General features: G+C 35.5%; 1 protein-coding gene across 1 annotated transcript in view; it reads left to right on the top strand.

Annotated features, from left to right (window-relative positions):
* Positions 1-27,787, top strand: part of LOC138710561 (cytochrome P450 4C1-like) — a 60,968-nt gene that overhangs the window by 20,036 nt on the left and 13,145 nt on the right. Inside the window, exons 5-10 of the mRNA XM_069841542.1 lie at positions 7,032-7,217; positions 14,096-14,165; positions 19,382-19,578; positions 26,351-26,454; positions 26,961-27,029; positions 27,503-27,671. Coding sequence (XP_069697643.1) covers positions 7,032-7,217; positions 14,096-14,165; positions 19,382-19,578; positions 26,351-26,454; positions 26,961-27,029; positions 27,503-27,671 — 795 coding nt within the window. The remainder of the gene's footprint in view (positions 1-7,031; positions 7,218-14,095; positions 14,166-19,381; positions 19,579-26,350; positions 26,455-26,960; positions 27,030-27,502; positions 27,672-27,787) is intronic.

Here is a 27,787-nt window from a genome sequence, read left to right as displayed (position 1 = left end):
GAAAACATTAACATTTTAAAACCCAGACAATGCATCCAAATATAACTATATTTACAGTTTGTACAACAACGTCTTATTGGCATGACTACTATTGCTTGGAAGCAGGGAGACATTGTTGTAGCCCTATGAACCTCTGAGAACGTACGTTTTGCAAAACTTTTTTATTCAATATCACTTTCCACTTTGAAACCCAGTAGAAGTAAATGCATTTTCTTTATACAGATAGCAGAAAATTATGTCTACATTCTTTGAATATTCATGTTTTCTCCCATTTTAAAATATATATTAGAAACATTACTTTCTTTCTTTTATATTATAGATATATTAATTTGTCCTACAAAATTTATCTGTAATATTGACACTTAATATTGTAGGAGAAAAATTCGCTCCGGCGCCAGGCATCAAACCCGGGTCATTGGTTCTACATACCAAGTGCTCTGACCACTGAGCTATGCCGAAATTTTCTCCTAAAATATTAAGTGTCAATATTACAGATAAGTTCTGTAGGACAAATTAATACATCTATAATATTCTCTTAGCCAGCAGTGCATAACAACTGCGGATTCCTGGCCAACAAGTCACTCAGCTGAGTGCGCTCCTAGTATAATGGCAGTTGACATTGGATACACGTCAACATATATACACGTATGTCTAACTTGGACTCAGGCCACAAAGAGAAACATCGAAGGAGGAGATTCGATCCGGTACTGTGAATTGAATTTGGCATAGCTCAGTGGTCAGAGCATTTGGTACGTAGAACCAAGGACCCGGGTTCGATCCCCGGCGCCAGAGCGAATTTTTCTCCTAAAATATTAAGTGTCAATATTACAGATAAATTCTGTAGGACAAATTAATACATCTATAATATTCTCTTAGCTAGCAGTGCATAATAATTGCGGATTCCTGGCCAACAAGTCACTCAGCTGATTGTGCTCCTAGTATAATGGTAGTTGATATTGTACACACATCAACATATATATGCCTAACTTGGAGTCAGGCCACAAAGGAAAACATCGAAGGAGGAGAATTCGATCCGGTGCTGTGGATTGAATTCGGCGTAGCTCTGTGGTCAGAGCACTTGGTATGTAGAACCAAGGAACTGGGTTCGATCCCCAGTGCCGGAGCGAATTTTTCTCCTAAAATATTAAGTTCTTTCTTTTAGTCTGCTGAATTATAATTTTCATATTTTAGTGCTTTACTGGTTGTACCTGCAGATTCTTATAAGAAAAATTGTATATACAAGATTAGTAGATTATTTTTCCTTTCTTAATAGACATCCTGGTTAAATTCTTCAAACATGATTGAAAACATGAAAACATGTGTTGCCTTCTGGAGTAATTCCAGTTGATGAGCTGAGTATAAAATTCTACAGTTTTCAGTTAACTACTGAAACAATCATTTAGGCTCATGTATTGTCAATATGCATGTGTTTCAAAATTAGCCTATAATGCAGAATCACTAAATGTGAAATTCTTTCACAGTTCAGAAAAGGAAATATAATGCAGTGTAATATATATATTATAATTTTTACAAGAGAGACTCACTTTCATATGGTATTCCTCTAGCTATGATCCCACGCATACATATTTGTGTGGTAATTCAGAAATGATTAGCATCAATGTTGCCAATCTTTACCGTACAGTTTATGATACACTAATTTGAAAAAATCCTAAAATAATGTTGGTCAGATAGAAGAAAAAGGGGAGAAAGAGCTCCTAATAGCTCAGTCAGTATAAACTCTGAGTAAACAATTGACCATAGGATTCTTTTATTTCTTTGTTGATGTTCTGAATTAGGTACTGTCAACAGGGAGTATCATTGGCCCATTAATGGCAACTTTAGCCCAACAAAGAATATATTTTAATATCTCCCACAAAATGTGATACAACTTAGTAGTTTCAATTGTACTGTGTAAATAACAGCTTCAGGCAGTAAAACAGTTTAACCAAGTGCTTTCAGAACTTACCTATAGGCAGCAGCACTCTTTTAATGAATTAACTCTTTGATAATGTGAAAAATAATATGGAAACTTTTATATGGTGAAACGGTATTTCCAACAATAAAAATTTGATAAGTACCAAGAAAGTTAGTAAATATGATTGGCAAAGTAATTTAAGTTTGAAATTTAATGTATTATTTGCCATATTTTATTATACTGGTTGGTGCATAAGTTCGTAGCATTTTTGTTTCGCATGTTGGTACTCTGATTGCTATGTTATTTTTTATTTGAAATTCAATTGTTGTGCTTGAGTTTACATATTGAAGTTTTCATTTTTGCATATAGTGAGTGGAGCGTGGACACTAGAAAATAGTGTGTCAGGTGGAGAAAGTGGAAGATTTCCGACATATTCTTCTTTTTGAGTTCAATAGAGGTGCGAAAGCAGTAGAGGCGGCAGAAACATTAGCGCCATGTATGGGGACACTGCCATTGGAGAGAAAAGAAAATAGTTTTCTCGTTTTTTAAGGAGGGTCTTTTGACATTAGTGACACTCACGTTCAACTTTGGAGTTTGATGAAGACCATTTAAACACATTAATCCACAATGATCCACGTCAGTATACCCGAGAACTGGCAAATGTGATGAACTGTGACCGTTCTACCATCATGCGACATTTATTGCCACCAACTGAGACGTCTTGCACACGCCATCCAAGAAAAATGAGCAATAAGACTCCGTGAAGTGATGCTAATCCATAATAACCCCCATCCGCACTTTGCTAACCTGACATAAAACACTAGCCAGGAGTTGGGTTAGGAAGTCATTCCGCACCCACCTTATTCACTTGATCTTGCGCTCTCAGATTTTCACTTTTTTCGCTTTCTTTCGAATAACCTTCAAGGAACTTCCTTTTTGAAAATCACTCCGAACATGGTTTGACAACTTCTTTAACTCAAAATCACGCGATTTCTACAGCCATGGAATCGAAAAACTACTCGAGCATTGGCAGATTGTTGTAAATAGTGAAGGAGAATATATTGTTGATGATTAACTTCTCTCTTATGTGTATCTGATGTGTTTAATAAACTTATGAAAAATCGCTACGGAATTATACACCAACCTAATATTTTTAAAAATAGGAAAGATTGAAGTTCTGATATACTGGTACCACTGGGGTAATATTGGCCCATAATACCATAGCTTAAATTATATGTTTTCTCACAACTATGTAACATAATTGTAACATATTATGGTATTCTACGTAACACCATAAAAAATAAACTCAAAGGAACCACAATGCAAAACCAGGCCAGCAAACAATATTAATTTACAAATGAAGAGAATGTAGTTGCATAACATCTCGAATAGATGCCAGAATTTGGATTTCTAATGGGCGAACAAGATCTGTGAATGACAATAAAGAGCTATCTTGACAAAACAGGACTCAGTGTGATTAATTTCAAGAACAATGTGTCTGGTTACAAGTGGGCAAAACTTTTTCTAAAACGTAATTCCAACTTTACAGCAGTATTAAAAGAGATCGTGCAACAATTGTCGAAGAGATTATCAATGAATATAATGTAATACGGTATAATATAGACCACAAAATTTCCATTATGAGTTCAATTTGCTTGTTTTTCTAATAAAATATGCATATTTCGTAATTAAAACTTCATGTATAATTTTAGCACATTTTATCGTATCAGTTGGATAAACCAGCACTCATTTTGTGATTACACTTGCCCAAGATGATCCTAAATACAGTATAGTATGCAAGTTGGAAAGTTGGGGCAAAGTTACCCCATGTCAAGATGACATTAGCTCAATATTTAAAAAATTATGAACTCAGAAAAAATAAAGCAACGTATTTGTAATGGATTAGGAGCCATTATTACTTCATACAGAACTCCAAAAGTTTCTCATTACAGTAAATGAGCAAACACATCAATTACAGAAGTTTACTTTTAGAATGGTAAAAAAAAAGGACCAATGTTACCCCAGTTGATGGTAACCCACATATCTTCCACATTAAAGTTATTATAATTCACTACTATGGTTGCTTTCTCTATTTTGCATTTGGCATCAATGAAACATCAGAGGGCTAAGATAAGTATGCTAAAAAATATCCCAGAAATGTAGTGAATTTCATCATATTGTGAACAGGGCTGGTCGAATCGGTCAGGCAGGCCATGGCCCAAGGTGCCAACTTAATGCGTCATAAAATAAAAATATTGAAAGAACCACATTTACGTGAATTATTCAAATGATTTACATCTGTTACTAAGTTAATTTCTTTTATGTAGAAATGCGTTTTTCTTCTCACTAGATATGGGGGGGGGGGGGGTAACTACTTGGGAATAGACTGTTACATAAAAATGCAATCCCCACCCTTGTTCTCCTTGTATTTTTCCTGTTCTCTTTGTATTCCCCTTGTTCTTCTTGTATTCCCATTTTTCTGCCTGTATTCCCGTTGCTCTCCATGTATTGCCATTGTTCTTGTAATACCTTTGTTCTCCGTGTGTTCCTTTGTTCTCTTTCTATTTCTTATGTTTTCCATGTTCTCTCTTGTTCTCCTTGTTTACCCCTTATTCTCCTTTTATTCCTCGTGGTCTCTTTGTGTTCCCCTAGTCTTCCTTGTGTTCTTCTTGTCCTTGTTTTCCACTTGTTCTCTTTGTCTTCCCCTTGTTCTAATTTATATTCCTCTTGTTCTCCTTGTTCCTTCTGCTTGTCTTCACTTTGATCTGCTTATACTCCCCTTATTCTCCTTGCATTCCTCTTGTTCTCCTTGTCTTTCTGTTATACTTGCATTCCCCTTCTTCTCTTTGCCTTTCCCTTGTTCTCCTTGTCTTCCCTTTATGTTTGTATTCTCATTGTTTTCCTTGTATTCTCGTTGTTTTTTGGAAACTGTATGATTGTTTAACAATGGTAACGTCATCATTTCCGCCAATTGTTATTAGTTTACATTCAAAATGAAATTAAATAGCCTAATTTACAAAGTTTTCATGAAGAGTTAAATATCATATAAGTTAAAACATGTGGCCTCCTCCTGTGCTTTTTTTTCTCTATGTTTTCATTCTCTCTTTATTATACAGGACATATCAAAAGTCCGGTAACACTTTCAGTATTCTATTACACAAAAACTACTAATGATAGCACTTTCAAACACATGTCAGTTTAAAATCAAACTCTCAAAGTTATTCAGCCGCTTAATTTTCAGCGACGAAGCGACATTCCATACGAGTGGGAAAATTAACAAGCACAACTGTCATGTTTGGGGTACACAGAAACCTCACAGAATCAAAGGTGAATGTTTTCTGCGCATTGTCACAATGAAAACTGTACGCACCTTTCTTTTTCATACTTTCGTACTGTGACTGGACATTCATATCTGGACATGTTGGAGCAATGGTTGGTGCCTCAACTTAGACAAGATCTCGATGACGATTTCATCTTTCAGCAAGATGGGGCTCTGCCACATTTCCACAATGCAGTTCGTGCTTACCTGAATACGGAGATGTCTGATCGTTGGATAGGACGTGCTGGAGTAAGGGTCACATGTTTCATGACATGGCCACCAAGGTCACCTGATATGACTTCATGTGACTTTTTTCTATGGGGGTATCTACAGGACCGTGTGTTTGTACCACCTTTGCCACGTGATTTAGAGGAACTAAAAACCAGAATTCGAGAAGCTGCCGCCACGGTCACAGAGGATATCTTGAAAAGGGTATGGGAAAAGTTTGAATATCGTTTGGACATCTGCCGAGTCACTCGTGGTTCACACATTGAATCTCTGTAAGGTGTAAACAGAACTTTGAGAGTTTGACTTTAAACTGACGTGTGTTTAAAAGTGCTATCATTAGTAGTTTTTGTGTAATAAAATATTGAAAATGTTACTGGACTTTTGATATGCCCTGTATACGTTCTGTAGGACGACTGTGAACTTTGACAACTGGAAAATGATCTGTAAGCCTTCTTTGCCCTTGTCAGGAACAGTTAGTCAGCATAAAGAGGAACCTGAATATTTGTAGTCGTATTGAAAACCGAGAGATATCCATTCCAATTACGCCATCACAGTAAAAGAATTTGTCAATTGTACTGACTGGCAGACCCAGCAGGAAACTAAACTTCCATCCACAGTGACTCAGTGAATCAATTTTCTTGTTTGCCCTTGGTCATATTATTTTTTATTGTTAACTCAAGCCTTGATCTTGGCCATTGTACTCAACATTTGTGACACAGTGCATGAGGGTTGGCCACTAAAAGGAAACTAAAAGGTGGAGCTTAAACTGAGAGGATTCAATCTGGCATCGGAATTGTAATCCAGTGTGGCTTAGTGGATAGAGCATCAGCACGTAGAGCTGAAAACCTGAGTTCAAATCCCGGTGCCGGAGAGAATTTTTCTCCACTCCACCGATCCTTCATCATATGATAACACACAATTCCTGCACTGAAATATCATATGTACTTCGGTAGATCGCAATAATATGCAAGGAAAGTTCATAACACAGCTGCAGGAGTAAATGCTGCTTAGCTGTAGATAAGGCAATAAAAGGGCACACTATATAAGACTAATACTTATTGTATGCTAAAAACAGAAATTGTTCTTAAAGTAGCTACTGTAAACAGAGTTACATAGCATTGTTCCCACATCATATACCTCAAAGCTCATTTCAGCTTTTATAAACATGAGGATATTCGAAGCTGTCATGATAGTAGAAGTATTAGAACATTATTTATTCAGATATTTCACATAGAGTTCAAAAGTTTGAATTCGAATTGGTGATTATTAATATCACCAACTCTACCCTACCTGACACCACAGACTTGTTTTCACCACATACTGTTATTTCTTGGTTTTATTTTGTGAAATTTTCATGTCATGTAGTTTTGCCAAATGAAGTGTAATTTAACAACAGGTAAGTTATTAGGTTCTCCTTACTTTTTGTCAGCAATACCATGTCATTAACGAAGATTATGGTAGTAGACGTTAAATGTATAGTAGTTTATTCACTAACCAGGGTGGTATTTTACAACATACATAAAAATACATGAATACACGCCTATAAGTATATTTCACTTTTCTGCATAGGACCTAAGTGGAAAACTCATCGCAAGCTGATAACCCCTGCGTTTCACCTCAGGATCCTAGAGCAGTTTGTGGATGTGTTCAACTCTAATGCAGATATTCTCGTGCAGAAGCTGGCAAGCCACGTGGATGGTCCCGAGTTTGACATCTTCCCCTACATCACTTATTGCAGTCTCGACATTATCTGTGGTGAACTTACAAAGATTTATTACTAACTAGCTGTACCTGTGCACTCCGCTGCACTTATTAGAAATAAATATAAAGTAATTACATAATTAAAATAGAACATTGGGTCCAGGGAACATTCGTGTTTGATAGAAGAATAAATAATTTAATATGCTACTTAATTTAAATTATACTTAAATAATTAAAATGCTATCATTTTGGTCCAGAGACCATTCATTTGGTGCAAAGATAATTCGTTTAACATTTTTCTAAATTAGTCTTGAATGCATCCTTTAATAAATCACTCCAAATTAATAGAGTTGATTGTGTACAAAGATCATTTTTATGTAATTCACATTTTTATTTATTTTTTGTTAAGTTTATTTTATTCACGCCTTAACACCTGTGGTCATGTCGCGTGTTTAGAATGTGTGAGTATATCAGCAGGTCGTTTTTACTCTTGTTGAGTTCCTGTTTCTATTGTGTATTATAGATGGCTTGTGTTCATGTAACTGATTATAGACCTTGATTAATGTTTTTGGTATTGGTAATTCAGGCGGTGATGAATAATGGCATGTATCTTTCCAATCCAGAATTTGCCTTTATCACTAAGGGAAATCATGAAAAATCCCAGTCAGATTGGTCGGCCACAGGGTTTGAATCCGGGACCCCCGAATGCGTGTCTCAAATGCTACCACCTGAGCCAACTTGCTCGATTGTATATCATTGTTTATGCAAATAAAAAAATGAGGTACCCTACATAAATATTATTTTAAGAAACACAGGAAACTGGTAAATTACGAGTGCAGGAACACCATTTCATGACACCTTTTAAAATAACTCAGCTCCAGTGATCTCTATGGTAAAATGAGTGTATAAAATTAGAGTATTTTATGTGGACCAAATAAAGTTGCAAGAATCAAGTTATACAATATTTCGACAGAATATCAAGTTTTCTGTGTGTACAGATTTCTTTTCATTTTACCTCAGTCCTCATTTGTAGCATTACACACTACAAATTTCAAATAGTGAAGGTTAATTAGCTTCTGAGATTACTTCATACAAACACACAAAATATTCTCTGTATATTCATATTGATAAACGTCAAGGCCGCCTTAAATAGACGGAGTCATTTGTTTTGATTTCATTGTAGCCATCGTCGTCGTTCCTGCAATAACTCCTGTCACATATCGATTTTCAGATTTTTGTTCTATTAAATTACTTAAATAGTGATGCAACAAATAATACAATCTACTATATATAACTTAATTATATTTCTTTCTTTCGAAAATGTAAGAATTCACGATCTCCTATGCACTACTGCCATAGAATGAATAAATTTGTTTTTCTTCCTACTAAAAAATTTAATATTTTGCACATAGAACAATGACACTATAATCTGAGGCGGCGGTGGAAATGTATTGTATGGTTACTTTAAAACTTTTGTATATCCTTAAAATAATATCAGTTCTATCAAAATTTTTCCTGGGATAAAATTGATCGGAAATCATTTTTAAAGAAACTTTTGTTATGTAACATTGTTCACAAAAATCAATAATAAGCTAGATATTTCGGTTTATTTAATTCAGGCCCCCTTATAACCCCCTTTGTAAATAAAGTATTTTTAATGCCATATAGCCTGAAATCTAAGTTACAACGAACTTAATTTATATTCCAATTTTCATCGAAATCCGGTCAGCCATTATCGCGTGAAAAGGTAACAAACATCCAGACAGATAGACTTAAATATCAGTCCTATCAAAATTTTGCCTGGAATAAAACTTATCGGAAATCATTTTTAAAGAAACTTTTGTTATGTAACATTTTTCACAAAAATCAATAATAAGCGAGATATTTCTGTTTATTTAATTCAGGTCCCCTTATAACCCCCCTTTTAAATAAAGTATTTTGAATGCCATATAGCCTAAAATCTAAGTTACAACGAACTTAATTTATGTTCCAATTTTCATAGAAATCCGTTCAGCCATTATCGCATGAAAAGGTAACAAACATCCAGACAGGCAGACAGACAGACATACAAACAAAAATTTCAAAAAAGCGATTTTCGGTTTCAGAATCATTAATTATACATGTTAACACCAATTATTTTTAGACAAGCGAAAATTACCAGAAAAATTTCGCTTACAGATTTATTATTAGTATTGATACATCTTGATATTTATTTAGTTGGAATTATTAGGATATGGGAAAGACAATCTCTCATAGATGTATAGGTACTCAAACATATATAAATTGCATCTTTTATTTTAAAAATTCTAAGACATGCACTTTTAGAATATGAATATATATATATATATATATATATATATATATATATATATATATACACGAGGCGCATTCAGGAAGTAAGTTTCCCTATTAAAAAAAAACACACACACACTTTCAGGAAAACATTTATTGGCAACAGGTACAGCAATGTTTCAGCTTTTTTTCAACACAGCCACCATCAGAATTGAGACACTTGTCATATCGTGGGATCAATTTTTGTATCCCTCTGTCGTAGAACTCTGCCGCCTGTGAATGGAACCAGCGTGTGACAGACGTCTTCAGCTCATCGTCGTTGCCAAAACGCTCACCGGAGGACAGGAATTTCTTGAAGTGCAAGAAAACGTGAAAATCGCTGGGAGCAGGATCAGGAATGTAGGGTGGGTGATTAAATAACTCCCAGCCAAATTCCGTCAAAACAGCTGCTGTGCGCCGAGCCGTATGTGGACGAGTATTGTCATGGAGGAGCACAACACCTGCAGTAAGCATTCCACGCCTCTTGTTTTGAATGGTACATCGCAATTTTCGCAGTGTTTCACAGCAACGGTCTGCATTCACTGTTTCACCTCTTGGAAGGAAGTCAATGAGCAGAATGCCCTTCCTGTCCCAGAACACCATGCACATCACTTTCCGTACCGGCAGCGTGTGTTTGAATTTCGTCCTGACCGGAGATCCACTATGCCGCCAATGCATTGACTGCTGCTTGGTTTCCGGGGTGAAGTGCGAAATCCAAGTCTCATCACCCGTGACGATCCTGTCGAGGAACTCATCACCATCATCGTGATACTGTTGCAGAAATGTCAGTGCTGCTCCTAAACGTTGCATTTTGTGTTCGGGTGTCAGGTTTTTCGGCACCCACCTGGCACACACTTTTTTGAACAGCAGGTGCTTAGTGACAATCTCATGCAACAAGGATCGCGATATCTGCGGAAAATGGCTGCTCAGCTCCGTAATCGTGAAGTGACGGTTCTCCATGATGCACTGCCGCACCAGCTCAACACGACCATCATTAATGAGGGACAGTCGCCCACTGCGCTCTTCATCATGGACACTTTGACGACCTTCGGAAAACTGCCTACACCAGCGACACACCATCTGCCTACTCATGATGTTCGGCCCATAGACCTGACAGAGCTGCTGATGAATTTCAAATGGCTTAATGCTTTGTGCATTAAAGAACTTTATCACCGACCGAACCTCGCAGGCGGTGGGAGAAGGAATAAGAGCTTCCATTTCGGACCACTGCTGCCACGCTACTGGCACCAGGCGGGATCTGTCCGGCTGGCATATGATTGATACGTCATAGATCTGTTACGCATGTGCAATTGACACGGCTAATTACGTTTACTTTCAAGGGGAAAAAATCGGGAAACTTACTTTCTGGATGCGCCTCGTGTGTATATATATATATATATATATATATATATATATATATATATATATATATATATCTGCATTCTGAAATCAATCAATCTTCTTAATGTATCCAGCTGCTTTCTGACAACATAAAATTCACTATAGTCCACTGTAGCCTTTTCAGTTCTTGTTTTTCATAAGAAATGAGAGGTATTTTGTTCAGTGTTCGTTATAAATGCCTGTTGCTAGTAACCAGAGTTGGGGTGTAGTCAATATACAGGGTGTGTCATAATTCCTATTACAAACTTGTAGGGGTTGTAGAGAGGACTAAGTAGACAAAATTTTGATTGGGAACCCTGTCTGGAAATGTATAGTTTCGATGCAAAATAAATTTGAAGGTCGATTCGATTTAAAATCTCCCGCTTCACGGTACGCAAACAAAATGGGTTGAGGGCGACTTGTGGAGTCCCCTGATATCGTGTGTCTTCTGTTTACAATCAGTTCTACGGAGTCGGCTTTCACATCAGTTGTGATTCAGTCATTGAGCAGTACAGGACGAGACAGACGATATCAGGGGACTGCACAAGTCACCCTCAGCCCATTTTGTTTGCATACTGTGAAGTGGGAGATTTTAAATTGAATCGATCTTGAAATTTATTTTCCATCAAAACAATACATTTTCGGACATGGGTTCCTAATCAAAACTTTATCTACTTAGTCCCCTCTACAACCCCTAGAAGTTTGTAATAGGAATTCTGAAACACTCTGTATACTGCAGAGCTGTGTCTTTGCAACTGGTATTGATGATTTTAATTGACTTCTTTTGTGATTTGTGGATGGACAGTATAGAAGAATGTGTTCCAGATCTGCATTCTGTTAGAAAAATATAAATAACATCTCCTATACGACACATATAGAAAGTAAATAGTTCAAGTTCCAATTGAGGGGCGTTTTCACAAAACTCGTTATCTACAAAATCTTCTTTTTTTTCAAGACAACTCTTTTCTAAAATACACAACTGTAGATACCGAGTTTTTGAAAAATCTCTTTTATTTCAAGATCAATTTACTGATATACTTACCAACTTTAGCTTAATTCTGATAGCACCATTAGATTCTCCTGACCCAAAAACATAAGGATACGCTGAAACCTCAAAATCGAAAAAAAAAGTAGATAACGAGTTTTGTGAAAACGCCCCTCAATTTATGAATGAAGCTATTATAAGGTAATTTAAAGAACATATGAACATATCTGATTGATCTATTGTTAATAATAAATTGATCAAATAATGAATATTTACAAGAAATATTTAAATATCAGGCAGCTGCTAATAAAATGAAGATCCATTTTGAATCTTGCATACACTACTTTTAACACTTGAATATAAGTAATTGATTAACACACTAAAGCACACCCCGATCAAATTCTCAACACACAGATCAATTTCAGTACACACACACTATTTGACTCCACTTTTCAACATCTTTCAACAATCAAACGCACCCACAACGCAGAGAAGTTCGAGATGACGCCGAGATCTAGTAGGCTCTGAGGATGGTGTGATGAAGCACCGAAACAGCTGTAAGCCGCACAAACTTACATAATTAACACGAGTAAGTCTGCTAGTTAATCAATTACTTAAAATGAAGATATTAGTATCTGAGAAAAAGACATCGAGGTCTGAATCTGAAATGAATGTGTAATGTCATATAGATTAACTTGTTTAGTACAGTGTCTGAAGAACAGAATATAACACTGAACATTCTCTGTATTACATTGTCTACAGAACACGATATAATATAACACTGAATATCTTCTTTTCACAATGTCCACAGAACAGACCATAACACTAATTCTCTTCAGTGTATTATCTGCAGAACAGACCATAACACTAATCATCGTCTTTTTTACATTTCCTACAGAACAAATGAGTCTAGAATGAAACTGCACTTTCTCCTAGTTATGAAATAAGGGACTGAGGTATGTTTCAATGCAGAGTTTTGCAGGGAATGTGATAAACTGCTCATTTGGAGTCAAACTGGAAATTATCTGCCTTAACTTTAGTAGTAAAATCACCATTTGGAGTCAAACTGAATATTATCTGCCTTAACTTTAGTAGTAAAATCACCGTTTGGAGTCAAACTGCACTAGATTTTCGTCTTTTCTGACAAATCAGATTTTTGGATAAGTTTGATTCTAGCCAACTCAAATCATGACACTGACAATCTTCTTTATTACAATGTCTATACAAGAAAACATAACACTGACTATCTTCTTTATTACTCATACAGTATCTGTAGAACAAAATACTGCAACACTGATCATCCTCTTCTTAAGTGTCTGCAGAACAAATCATAACATTATTGAACTTCCTCTTATTACAGTGTCTGCAGACAGGACATAATATTGCCTATCCTCTTTTCATAGTGTAATATTTATTTTTCTTCCCCGGCAAGGGCATACACATCTATTAAATAACTTACTCATAAATGTCCTCTTATACACACCATATACGAACTAGTAATCAATCCAGAAGACTGCATTAGATGATCAGCTTACATTTCTGTTGCGTTTTATTTCCTGAATTTCCTCAGGAGACAACTTGTGTTCCCCAAGGTATCTATGCCTGATGTGGCTTAAGCTTGGACAATCCTGTAGAATGTGAGATGATGACGCAACATTTGGTTTTGTTCCTTACTTACATGAATTACTACTTAAGCTTAGAAATAAATTTCATATTTTTTATATTTGTTAGGTATTGCTTTCAGTAAAAATACCGTAACGAATTGTTAAAAAAAATGCGTAATGGTATATAAATTAAAGTAGCGAAAACTCTCAAACATTGTAGTTTGAAGGATGGATATAGTGAATAGATATTTTGTTGTTTTCCTGAGCCTTCTAAATTCATAAACATGACACTCCATGTAAATTTTTTACATTCATTCATTCATTCATAGTTTTCTGCCCAAGGGCAGGTCTTTCACTGCAAACCCAGCATTCTCCAAGCTTTCATATTTTCTGCCTTCCTTTTAGTCTCCGCTTATAACCCATTTATTAATATCGCCTGTCACCTGATATCTTCTTCTGTCCCGAACATTTTTTTATATATATTATATATATATATATATATATATATATATATATTATATATATATATATATTTTAAATTGCAATGTTAAATCTCTGTGCCCTATACTCAGAAAAATAACTAGTTTGTGTGTTAGATGGACATAGCACCACGTCATACATTATTGTTGCAGAGACGGCCATGGGAGTGAGTGTGTCAGCACAGCAGGACAGCAACTCTCAGTACGTGAAGACCATCAGAAAGTAAGCAAGTTTATCTCACACTTTATTCCTGCTTAAATCAAGATCGTCTTTTGATTAGAGACCAAATAGAAAATAGCTCAGGAGTACAAATAATATAAAAAATGAAAAGATAAAATTAGAATCTGTCAGTTTTCATTATGTAACAAGCTGCTACTACAGGATTTTGTTATAAAGCGTGCTTCAATTTAGAAAGGCTGTAGCTGCTATGTTTTCCGTATTAAAAATTTCTTCTACTGAAAACGATATTAAATACCATTATTGGTATAATTTTTTAACTGAGTACTTAAAGGTGCTATATCAATTGAGTGGTTACATAGTGTTAATAGAATTTTGGCGAGATGAGTCTGAGTATTTACCATAGGATTACATGACATTTGTCTTACAGTTGGGAAAAATCCGGGATAATCCCAATGAGGTAATCAGTAGTGGCGTAGCGTGGCAATATGGTCTGGGTAGACTATATTAAAAAGTTGTCGACACTCAATTTTTGTTAGATTTACGGTACAAACTAGAAGCAATATACTGTATACAATGTAAGTGAGTACCTACCACATTCTATTAATTTCAAACAAATTAATCAGTTTTTAAAATCATGATATACCCAATCCTATTAATATTCTATTTTAAAATCTTTGATTACTTGATGATGATGATGATGATGATGATTAGATCTACAACTAATCAGTTCAAATTTCAGTATTTACTGTATACCAAGTTATTAAGCATCAAGCTAACAAAATTGTATCTGTACAAGTGGACGAAACATTGGATATCTCATGTAAACTTCTTTAATTTATCTCTGAATCTGTTCATTTAGAACTGACGTGATAATCTTAATCAGTTCGTTCTGGATATCTGGCGAAATGCCTTTGAAACAAGAAGAAGAAGAAGAAGAAGATAAGTGGTCCTTCATAAATTGTTCTTCTTGTGCAGTATAGTCTAACAATTCTAAAAAATTACCCTTATTCTTTGACTCCAACCATTCTTTGTTTCCCCTGAAAGCTAGTTCTTGTTTTCCTAAGAAAGTTACAGCTTAAAGAAGACAACCTAATATTTTGCGATTAGCAGACACTTTTTCATTGTGTTTAATGGCAGACAGACATGCAGCTTCATATAAAACATGTTCAGTTCGTGTGACCCTACCCAGTAGTTGAAACGATTTCCTATTATGAGTATGTTTTTTAGAGTATGAGTACCGTATGTCTTTTAGACGCTTCATATTTGCATGCTTTCCTTTACTTTCTTTACACTTGCTATTCCTTCTTCACTCCACTCTTTTTGCTTCCAAACAATAGACATACAAACCAATACAATTTATTTTGAGTATGACTGCCAGTTAACCGATTACATTTGTCATATCACGATGTTTGAAACGTTCGCTTTTGTCTCTTCTAATGCGACATAATGTCAAGTTTAGGGGTTGGTCTTTTACTTTTTAATTCGCACTTTCTTTCATAAGACAGTATCGAAAACTGCTTTTTAATCAATATCAACCAAATCAATAGAATCGTCCATACTTCCAAAACAATTGAAATAGGAATATTTATTTAACAGTTGAAACTTGGTCAGTGACTTAGGGACATTAGCGTATTCAGCCGACCATTCCCCACCCTCATTGTCACTTCAAGAGAGCAGGTAGTTAAAGACTAAACCCTCATAAACAGCATTCAGTCTCAGATGCTGCATCTTATGCCATTTATGGAAAATAAATAAACCCTATCTTCCTTCAACGGGCAGGTTAAAATTCAATAGGAAAAGCTATATAACTCACACTTGTATGAGACTCGGAAGGTTCCAGTCTTTATTCGACTGTACTGCCGCATCAAATAATTTTAAGACTGTCTAATCACATGGTACATATGTTGGACACTATCGTAGTTTATTTATTTATATTTTATTTCATATTTTTCGGTCAGTAGACTCAGTCTCAAAGTCTCCCTTGACGCTACGCCACTGGTAATCAGCCCAAGCAAGAATCTAACCCCTCTCCCCCTTTCCAAGCGGAGCCTCATAGCACAAGTCTTACTACTCCTAAACAGTGTGAGAGGCCTAATAACATAATTTAACAATGATCAGGTGTGTAATGTGCAGCATCGGAAAATCACCCTGATCTTTGTGGTGGTCTTCGTTGTCGTCGTCGTCATCTGACACGTTAAACCATCGATCTGCTCTGCCTTAATTTTTTCTGCGCATTTCTGGGTAATCCAATGTCTCTTATTTTTATATTGTAATTATTATTTTCAAAATTATTCTCTGTATATTTATACATACTTTAAGATCTAGGTTCAATATGCTGTAGACTATTGTTGTGATTCTCTTTCTATTGTGATATGTTATATAATGTTAGTAGGCTGCGAACTGTTGTCGTGATTCTGTTTCTATTGTCATATGTTGTATAATGTCAGTAGGTTATGGACTATTGTTATGATTCTGTTTCTATTTTCATATGTTATTATAATGTCAGTAGGCTGTGGACTATTGTTGTGATTCTGTTTCTATTATTTATCATATGTTATATAATATCAGTAGGCTGTAAACTATTGTTGTGATTCTGTTTCTATTATTTATCATATGTTATATAATATCAGTAGGCTGTGGACTATTGTTTCTATTTACATATGTTACATAATGTTGGTAGACTGTGGACTATGGTTGTGATTCTGCTTCTATTTTCATATGTTATATAATGTTAGTAGACTATGGACTATTTTTATGATTGTTTCTATTTTCATATGTTATATAATGTCAGTAGGCTGTGGACTATTGTTGTGATTCTGTTTATATTGTCACATGTGTATAATGTCAGTAAGCTGCGGACTATTGTTGTGATTCTGTTTATATTGTCGTATGTTACATAATGTCGGTAGACTGTGAACTGTTGTTGTGATTCTCCCTCTATTGTGGTATGTTATATAATGTCAGTAGGCTGTGGACTATTGTTGTGATTATGTTTCTATTGTCATATGTTATATATTATAAAGACTGGCAGTCCACTGATTCCACCACATGCTATGCACAAGGCCAGCATTCCACGAGGCAACAGAACAGTGTGTGTGCAATCTGTGCAATAAATATTATGGCCGTTACCATTTCTCTATCTGTCCCAACAGGACAAGGTCTTAGAAAGACTACAGCAAAATATAAGCGCGCAATAACTATACTATATGCATATTTGTGCGCATTCCCCGTTATTATATGTTATATATGGCTTGTATTCATTTTAACTGTTTTAAATTTTATTCGTGATTATGATAATGGTGATTAAGGCACTGATGATCATGGTACAGGTACAGGCACCAATCTATGTGCTTGGTGTACATCACAGCTACGTCAGACCTCCGTATCCATACTAATAGAATTGCCTGAACTGAAAAATTGGTCGTGAGTTAGCTTATCTGTTACATGTAGTCTGTCCCATTGGAAGACAATGTTTGTTTTCAGAACACTACCTGCTCGCGGTCCCCTTACCTCACTCCACCCCCTCACCCGAGCATTTTAAGGGTAGTGCAACTGTCACCAAGTGCAGAGATTGGTCCTGGTAATCTATATGTAAATTTCCAATCCAGCATTTGCCTTTGTGACTGAGGTAAACCATGAAAAACCTCAGTCAAATTGGCCAGCCATGAAGTTTGAACCTGGGACCTTCTGAACGCGGGTCTCATGCGTTATCACTGAGTCACCCTGCTTGGTCAAAATAAAATTGTCTGAATGTTATATCCAATGGTAAAGTAAACTTTCTCCTGTAGATCTACTTTTAACAGTAAATTAGTATTATATTTTGTATTCTGTTTTGTACCATCCTTTCTAATTTTGAACATGGAATGTTCAAGTGGGCACATATTTAGAAATAACTTCCATTACCATTTCTATAATACTCTATGTGCATCTTGCGCCTTAGTGGGAGCATGCCGATGCAAACCACAACATATCATTGCTTCTTATGCTTCTTAGCTGCAGCGGGCCAATGCCACAACATATCATTATTGGAAGAAAATACAGTTTAAATATCATCATATACAGAGGGATCCAAAAAATGTACCCACTGTTTGCAAGTCCATATCTCGTGACACATTTGACTTGACATAACAATTTTTGGCACTGAGAGAGGGTTATGGTATGTGTTCGAAATGACCACCACCAACTTGTATACAACGCCCATGACACCAAACTGCACATCGAACTACGGCTGTTACTGTATCTGGCATAATGGCAGCACATGACTCTTCGATTTTTGCACGTAGCTTGTCTATTGTTGCAGGTCTTTGTCGATACAGGTCATTCTTGACTATACCCCAGAGGTAGAAGTCTAGAGGTGTCAAATCAGAAGACCGAGGTGGATACTCATCAGCACCTCTTCGACCCACCCACCATTGGGGTAGAGTTCTATCGAGGTACGACCTGACATCTCGATGGTAGTGAGGCAGTGCTCTGTCTTGTTGCATGTAAACGAGTTCATCACCATACAGGTTTTGAATGGCAAGCAAAATCCTTCATGATCAGCCGAATCTTTCCTTGTGAACATCTTTAACAGTTCCGTCGACTTCGAATTTATCGCGAATGCAGGCAATTGTTCGATGTGTTGGTGATGGTGTTCCAAACTCTCTCTGCCACTGCTGTTGTACCTTCTTAATGTTCTCGTATTTCCAATACCACTTCAGTACAGCCTTGCGTTCAACAAACGATAAGCAAACCTCATCCATTGTTGCTATGCGACTGTCTTCTGCTGCACTGGCTAATACTGGCTCGCTCCACCAATAACCACCAACCACTCGCGCATATGCGGCATGAATTGCCAGCTCCGTCTACCATGACCAATTTAATACCTTACACTATATTACGCATTACATTAGCAAGTGTATGTCTTTTTGTTTACAAATTATTTAATTACAAACAGTGAGTACATTTTTTTTGGACTCCTCTGTATGTACATATTACGTGCATTTATTTTCTTACACTAGCTATGATATTCGTTAATGTTAAAGTCTTTGTTCCATGATTATGCTAAGATGATTGTCATCAAGCAATGACCTACAATATTATTTGAAATCACACCACCATCAACCATTTAAATGTTTCACGTAATTGTAGTTGTATTTATATATTTTTCTTTTCTACATTTTATATTATAAGTATTATATTTGATAGGTAGTGTAAATAGAATATAACGTGAATATCCTTCTGTGAAAATATGAAAGAGCTTTGTGCATTTAATGCAGTGTGTGTGACTCCATCATTACCCGGACTTACAAGCCATGGCTGCGCCATAACTTCTTGTTCAACTTGTCATCCCAGGGGAAATTGCATTGGCAATGGTTGGACATACTACACAGCAAAACTAGAAGCGTAATCCAGACCCGTAAGAAGAATCTGAATGAAAAGAAGGAACCAGTACCTGCCAGTGACAGTGACATAGGTAAATGAATTGGCTGTAATTAAGAGTTAACACAGAAGTTCCTCTCATGTTGTAAAATATATATATATATATATATATATATATATATATATATATATATATATATATATTAGGTTGTTGCATAAGTTCGTAACATTGTTTATCATTTGTTATTTGGAATATCGTGTTTTGTAAATACGCTTTGACTTTTGCGGATTTTAAGAAAGTTTGTGCTGTTTGTGGGCTGAAGAAGATGGAGTATGAAGTGAAAAAAAATAATAACACTTCCGACATATTCTTCTGTTTGAGTTTAATAGAGGAGCAAAGGCAGTGGAGGCGGTTCAAAACATTTGTGTTGTGTACTGGGAGAATGCCATCGGAGAAAGCACTGCAAGAAAATGGTTTTGTCGTTTCACTTTGATGTGAGTGATTTGCCACATTCAGGAATACCATAGGGCTTTGATGAAGATCTTCTGAACACTTTAATCGATGATGATCCACGTCACTCAACCCAAGAATTGGCAGATGTGATGAATTTTGACAAGTCACCATCATGCGACATTTACATGGGCAAGATTCTAAAATCGAGTGTATGGATACTGCACACTTTAAGTGAAAATGACAGAAATCAGTGGGTGACCATTTGTGCTTCTCTGTGTGCTCATAATCGATTAGCTCATGAACAACATCGACCATTTCTATCCAAGATTGTTACTGGTGACGAAACATGGTGCCTTTATATCAGCATCGAAAAAGAAGGGAATGGCTGAGCCCTAACAAAAGAGCAACACCCCATACAAAAGTTAGTGTTCATTTACAGAAGATTAACATTATGCATCTGATGGGATAAGAAAGGTAGTGTGTACTACGAATTGCTTCCCAGAAATGTAACCATAAATGCTGATATTTACTGCCAACAACTCAGACGTCTTGCGGCCGCAAATGAAGAAAAACGACTGGGAAGACTGCATCAAGATGATAATGCCTGCCCGCATTCCACTAATATGAGGAAAGCAGCTATCTAGGAGATTGGTTGGAAGTGATCCCACATCCCCCATATTCTCCCAACCTTACGCCCTCAGATTTTCATCTTTTCTGTTCTCTATCCAACAATCTTCAAGGAAACTCCTTTGTTAACGAAAATGCTTTACAAACTTGGCTTGAAACTTCTTTAACTCCAAACCAGCAGATTTCTCCAACGCGGAATCGAAAAACTACCCTAGCATTGGCAGAGAGTCATGGATTGAGTAGGAGAATATATTACTGATTCATTTCTGTCTTTTGTTCATCTCAAATAAAAACTTTTGTCACAACAAAAAAACGCTACGAACTTTTGCATATATATGTAGTGTTGAAAAGTGATAAACTAAACGTACCTAATGGATTGGTTTTATTAATACAAGACATATACATAGGAAATAAGGCAAAGATTAAAATAGATGGAACATTTACACAAGAAATTACATTAAATAAAGGCATCAGACAAGGAGACTCACTCAGTCCACTACTTTTTATTATTTTAATGGATTTTTGCATGCAAGAAGTAAGAGACAAGCAGGGATACTTAATGGATACAGAAGAAATAAATTTAGTTGCATATGCTGATGATGATCTAATTATCAATTCAGAAGATAACTTACAAATTTTATTACACTGTTTTTCACTGACTTGTGACAAATATGGAATGAGTATAAATGCATCAAAATCAAAGGTTTTAACAGTAAATAAATATCCGTTAAAATGTAAACTACAATTAAATCAACATATACTAGAGCAGGTTATGAGTTGTAATTATCTAGGAGCAAAGATAACAAGTGATGGATGCTTAAAGGAAGAAGTTAGGGATCAAGTTAATAAGGCAGCAGCTGTTTCAGGATATCTCAATAGTTACATCTGGAAAAATAAATATTTAAGAAGAGAAACGAAACTCAGAATATATAAAACGGTGAGGCCAATCATGACTTATGCTGTGGAAACTAGATCAGACACAACAAAAACAAAACAAATGATAATGTAACAGAAATGAAAGTTTTAAGGAATATAACAGGTGGGTCAATCCATGGTTACGGGTGTGACATCTGCAGCAATAAATGTGCATGGAAATCAGTGGCTGCATGTATTTGCAAAATTTCCAAAATGGGGATTAGTACAATTAAAGTTTTTCTTTGAGTCTGTGAGAAAATATTTGAAATTAATTTATTATAAACGTCAGAATAAAATTAACTAGTGGCTTGTGCAGCAAATGCTGCAAACTAAGTTCATAAGACGTTCAAATAAAAATATTTCAGATTTATTTTCAATGAAAAATATCAGAACTCATTTTATCCTGGTAAGAGATCTTGCTGAAATGATCGGAAGACTACAAAATTTTGTAGACTTCTTATTTTATCAGTAAGTAATACCGTCTTTCCTTAGAAACTGTAATTTTTGCGCTCTCTTGAGCCAATACTGAAGAGAATGACGCATATAAGTATCTACACCACACCAACATTAAGTATATGAAAAAGACCCAACCCCACTTGATTAATAACTGTAAAAATATTTCACTTTTAATAACAATATTATTATCTTACGCAAGTTTTGTAGTTATATATTATATATTAACATTACATTAACTATAATAATATTTCATTTCTAATGGTAATAATGTCATCAAACTACATCAAGTTTTGTAGATTTTAATATCCAATACATAACTGTATTCAGAAAATTATACACCCCAGAATCAGACCTGTAAATTATTTTTAGCAAGTTTTGAAATTTTTAATAGCCAATAGAATTTGAACTCTAAATATGTCAGCAATCCTGCAGGTCATGGCCTTTGTGTAATAGCCTATTGTTTATTGTAGTGTGTGTTTTGTTTTATTCTGAAATGCAATTATTTCTCAAGATGGATTTTTGGAAAATAGGAAAATGATGTAGGAAACTAACGCTTCACTGAAAGTTACTATTTTTCTGAAAATCCTTGGATGTCATGCTTCAAAATGACGGGTCATTTATTAAAATCCGTTCAGCTGTTTTCCCGTAATTTCCATTACCGGTTCAAATTATATATATGTAATGGTTACGGGTATGACATGAAAAAAACATGGAAATTTGACTTCTGACACTCCCTGTCAGATTCCTTTGAATCTATTAGTTTTCAGGCACTGTAATTTTTTGTATGTACTTAAGGCACCAACAATCAAGAACATAGAACAATAATATCTTTATTCAGGTTGAGGAATGAAATATTAATTTGGAAAATTATAGTTACGGGTGTGACCTGTGCAATAATAAATTGATACATTTTGACTGTTATTCAATTTTACTATTCCTATTGACTACAATATTACATACAGACTAATAACTGATAAACAACATAAAGTGATTACAGATTATTATAAATGAAATCTTCGTTTCTGAAAATAGGCTATTTGAAACTCATGTGATTTCTACTACCTGACATTCTTGGTTTTGGAAGTTCTGCTTTCTGGATTCCCATGACATTTCTTCAGAGTACACCCACACTTTTCCCTTTTTATTTAGCTATTTAAACTGAAGAAGTTCATTATCAGTGCTGATAACCTGAGCCTTATACTTCACCCTTTTGGCTTGAATCATATAAATCTCCGCAGTTAACATCCATGCACACATTTTTCTCTTCCAAATGTTTTGTTTGGCTACAGTTGAGATCAGTTGATCTGATTACATCTTCAATTCTTATCTCATTGTCTTTCTTTCTCTAGATATTGTTAATATTTTTCTGGATCTTCTTTCAACTTGGCACGGTGCCTTAAAACCTTTTCTTTTGATGGCATAGGGATGATTATCTAATCTAAAATCAGTATTGTTTTACTTTAGGTCGCACATTGTATCTAGGCCTATAGATAAAGGTACTAACTTGGAAGTTTATTACAAAGTTGAAATTTTAAATGATAAAGATGTTACACCTGTAACCATTAAAATTAATCAAACAATAAGGTTTTCAAATCATATTAATAGCAGAATATACTAGTGGTGTTGGACTAATTTTACAACTACAATATTAAGTATAAAAAACATGTATTATTGAATTATTATAAAGAATAGCATTTTCTGGTTATGGGTGTGACAGATTGTTCACATTTGCTTGACTTACCTGAAAATATGATTCATTATACCAGACTCTACCCAAGCATCACTGGAACATTAACTATACACCACAAGGACTGTCCTCAAAAACCACCATGTGGATATTCAGCTTCAGTTACTAAATACAGGATTACCAAGTTGCTCTGTTTCAACCATATTAGAAATTAAATGCACCATTGTAGATTTGACGTATATTTCTGATTAAATAAAGAAAATAGATTCCCTTTCAGTGCTAAATTACTAAACTAGACACAATAAACTTTGAAATAAGATGTGATACATAGATCAAAATAAAATTTTATTTTTGTGCATCACTGTCCTATATTCCATGGATTGACCCAGGTAAAACCAAATTGGATAGAATATGAAATACAGAAATTAGAGATATCTGCAATATTCAGCCAGTTGAGGAGTGGACTGCTAGAAGAAGGGATGAATGGAATAAGCATGTTGAACGCATGCCATTGAGTCACTAGTAAGAAGAGTAAGAGATGGAGTGCCAAGAGGGAGAAGAAGCCTCGGAAGACTTAAAAAGAGATGGAGTGATTCCCTATCTGGTGGACCAGGCTGATAAGCCTAGAAGAAGAAGAAGTGATTTACCGTTCATGTGACATTCCCTTAGGCAGAGAAAGGCCTATACCATGGCGTCCTAGATTATCAGATTTAAATCTGATTAGATTTCTGTGTTTAGGGTCATGTAAAAGGCCTGGTTTACACCTTTGAGGTAACACACATCAGGAATTGCGGTTTTGGATTGAACATACCTTTCAGCAAAACAAGGAATGATTCAAGACTACCCGAAAGTATTCACAGATCACTACAAAGAAGAGCACAAGGTTGTGTTCAGATGCATGAACAGCATTTTGAACACCTGCTGTAGATAGAATTCAATTAGACACGTCTGCTCTTAGGCAGTGAGGAATCTCAACAGAAAATGTAAATTATCTCGACTATGGTTAATTTGCAGACCAATGTTTAATGAAGCTCTTTTTGCTTGTGTTAGTTTGTACTTTTCACCTGCAAATTATTCACCATATATATATATATATGCTTGGGTAATGAGGTTTAAAGTAAAAATTCTACAAAATACAGCACAAAGTGGCAATTAATTTGTCCTTCTTGCTATCCACTGACTACTAATAGTTTAAATAAATTGAATATTAATTGCTACTTTGCGCTGTATTTTACAGAATGTTTACTTTTATCCTCATTACCCCTTTTTGACTTACACCACTTCTGCTCTGAACGGCTCATATAGGTATATAGACACACACACCACACACACATTATCTCTGATTGAGGTTCTGATTGATATGTACATCTATTATTAGGCAGTACATCTCACTTGACGATATGTGTCAGAGGAAGAACAATTGAATCACACTTTTTAGAAAGGAACTAAGTCAAAATATGCTATTTTTCAGGAGAGCGAAATAAACTTATTTTCATCAATAAATGCCACTGTACCAGTGTCGTATATAAACATCAACTTGATGTTAAAGATACAGGGAGAGGTTTGACTAAGTTTCTTTCTTTGCCAATCATTGCGCCTTGGAAGTATTAATCATTTCATCAGTAAAAATAAAAATGGCAAATTTTGACTTAGTGCCTTTCTAAAAAGTGCGATTCAATTATTGCTGTTATACATTTGAAGTCTGATTAGTGCAATATATAGCTAATCGGCAATGTATGCAATGGAGGGGGAAAGGAATTGGCCAGCCTCCCCCATTATCTCCCGGCCTGTTTGCCTTGTAATTGGTGCCATGTTGGTATCACTAGTGAGGTTCAGACCTATCTTTGGACAGTTGATTAAACAACAACACAAACACACCACGTGTATAAAAAAAGATGGACCAATTTCAAAGCCCTATATCTCACAATTACAAATAGTTTAGTGAGTCGCCAAGTTTTACTCACCATGTTATAAATGCTCTATATATTCTCCACCTGCTGCATGGACAACATTCAGGCAATAGCTGAATTCGTTCCAAACTCTTCTCAAAGTGCCTTCTTTCATTGAATTCACTGCTGCTGTGATTCTGTTTCTGAGATCATCCATATTAGTTAGTAATGGCAGCACAAAAACACAGTTCTTTGACGTAAACCCACAAGAAATCACATGATGTAATGTCTGAGGACCATGGGGGCCAACAGTGTAGTGCTAAGTCTTTGGATCCCATGTGACCTAGCCAGTGTTGAAGCAGTGTGTCATTTAGAAACTGTCGAACCTGCTGTTGCCAATGTGATGATGCTTCATCTTGCTGGAAAATGAAGTAATTGGAATCTTTATGAAGTTGTTGGAAAAGCCAATTTTCCAGTATTTCGAGGTAGATTTGACCATTAACTGTGTCTTCCTCGAAGAAGAAAGGGCCGTAAACCTCTCTTGCATAAACAGCACGGAACACATTTACTTTTATTCACTAAAAACTTTTACTTTCAATTCAATGAAAATTCCTGCATAACTGCAGTCAGTAAATTTCGCGCAATTGTTGCGTTCAGCTATTGTTTTGTTGGGAGAGACATCTAGCATTGGTCATTAGAAACTGTATGATGTGCCGTTTAAATGATATGCATGCCAGTTACGAGCGACTCATGATTGCAGAAATATAGGGCTTTGAAATTGGGTCCATATATAAAATGCTAGAAAAATAAGGCTTTTCGTGTTACTTTCTTGTCACAGGAAGAAAAAAATGCATGGCGTTTTTAGACATGCTGATTCAGTCACCAGGAGATGCACTTACAGATGAAGATATTCAGCAAGAAGTTGATACATTTATGTTTGCAGTAAGTGAAAACCCATTTTCAAGAATTCTAGTGTGACATGATCACACCCCTATTCATTCATATTGAAGAATTAACTAAATATGCACTGACTTCCTTTATTCTTCTGCCTGGCAGTGATGCATTATTGTCAGGCAGCTGGTTAGACTACAACAGCCGTGGAAAAAAAAAAAAAAAAACGTAGAAGAGTACTCCAATGAATATGAGGAGGCCTCGCCATTTCTGATCTACGGTCGTATAGTTTGTGATAAATTTTCCATAGCGTTTTATTCGTGAAATTGCACCTTCCTAACATACTGGATATCATATGATACTGTATCAGTAAAATTCACAGAATAAACACAGTTCGTTTTCCGTATTGTTTATTTTCTTAGCAGCGAGATGATGATGAGAAAAGATACAAACTTATTTTTATCAATACATTTCAGTATATTTATTCAAAACATCAAAATTATACACGTTCAGTTTATGTTGCTTTGTTTTTTTGATACTTGACTTCAATGTTACAGGGACATGACACAACAGCATCATCTCTTGGCTTTACTTGTTGGCTGTTAGCAAATCATCCACATGTGCAGGTAGGTACAAAATTACATATTTCTTATGCATTTATTACAACAGTTGTTACAGATCACACCACTCTTGTAAATTCTTTAAGACTGTACCTTAGGATGCATAATTGAACTGTAAAGAATGAAGTTCCTAAAGTCGTATTTGTAACAATTGTTGTGATAAATACATAAGAATAATGTAATTTTTAGCTGGAAATTGAAAAACAGAATTTGTTAACAACACATTTTTAGCTTCAGAACGCTTTCCAATTAAAGAAATAATACTTGTGAATAGTTCATTCTCTATTTGTAATATTCTTTTATCCTTAAAACTAAAGAGAAAAGGCATTTTACTAACAACTTTAAATTAGTGTAACTCTAAAAATATTGAGATTAGAACACATGTTTATATGACATTTTTTGCTCAGAATGTCTTCGGAAATAAGCTCCTTAAGTGGCGGTAAATGCTCGTGAATCATTCTATATGTGTTGGATATCAGGATGCAGTAGTTATGGAACAGAGAGACATCCTTGGAAATTCTGATCGATATGCAACAATCCATGAACTGCAGCAGATGAAGTACTTGGAGCAGGTCATCAAGGAGTCCCTGAGACTTTACCCTAGTGTGTTCCTGTACGGCCGGAAGATCACACACGACTTGCGTGCAGGTGAGTGTGCTCAACATGTAAATCCTCCTATTTGTATTATTCCTGAGGAGATTATCTTAACCAATTTGCACCTGGTAGTTTGGTGTGATTCACAGATGTCTCCAAACTGACAACGG

The sequence above is a fragment of the Periplaneta americana genome, chromosome 12 (genome assembly GCF_040183065.1).
Source record: "Periplaneta americana isolate PAMFEO1 chromosome 12, P.americana_PAMFEO1_priV1, whole genome shotgun sequence".
Classification (NCBI taxonomy): Eukaryota; Metazoa; Arthropoda; class Insecta; order Blattodea; family Blattidae; genus Periplaneta; species Periplaneta americana.
The sequence above is the reverse complement of the archived record's forward strand: the minus strand, read 5'-3'. Positions and strand labels throughout refer to the sequence as shown.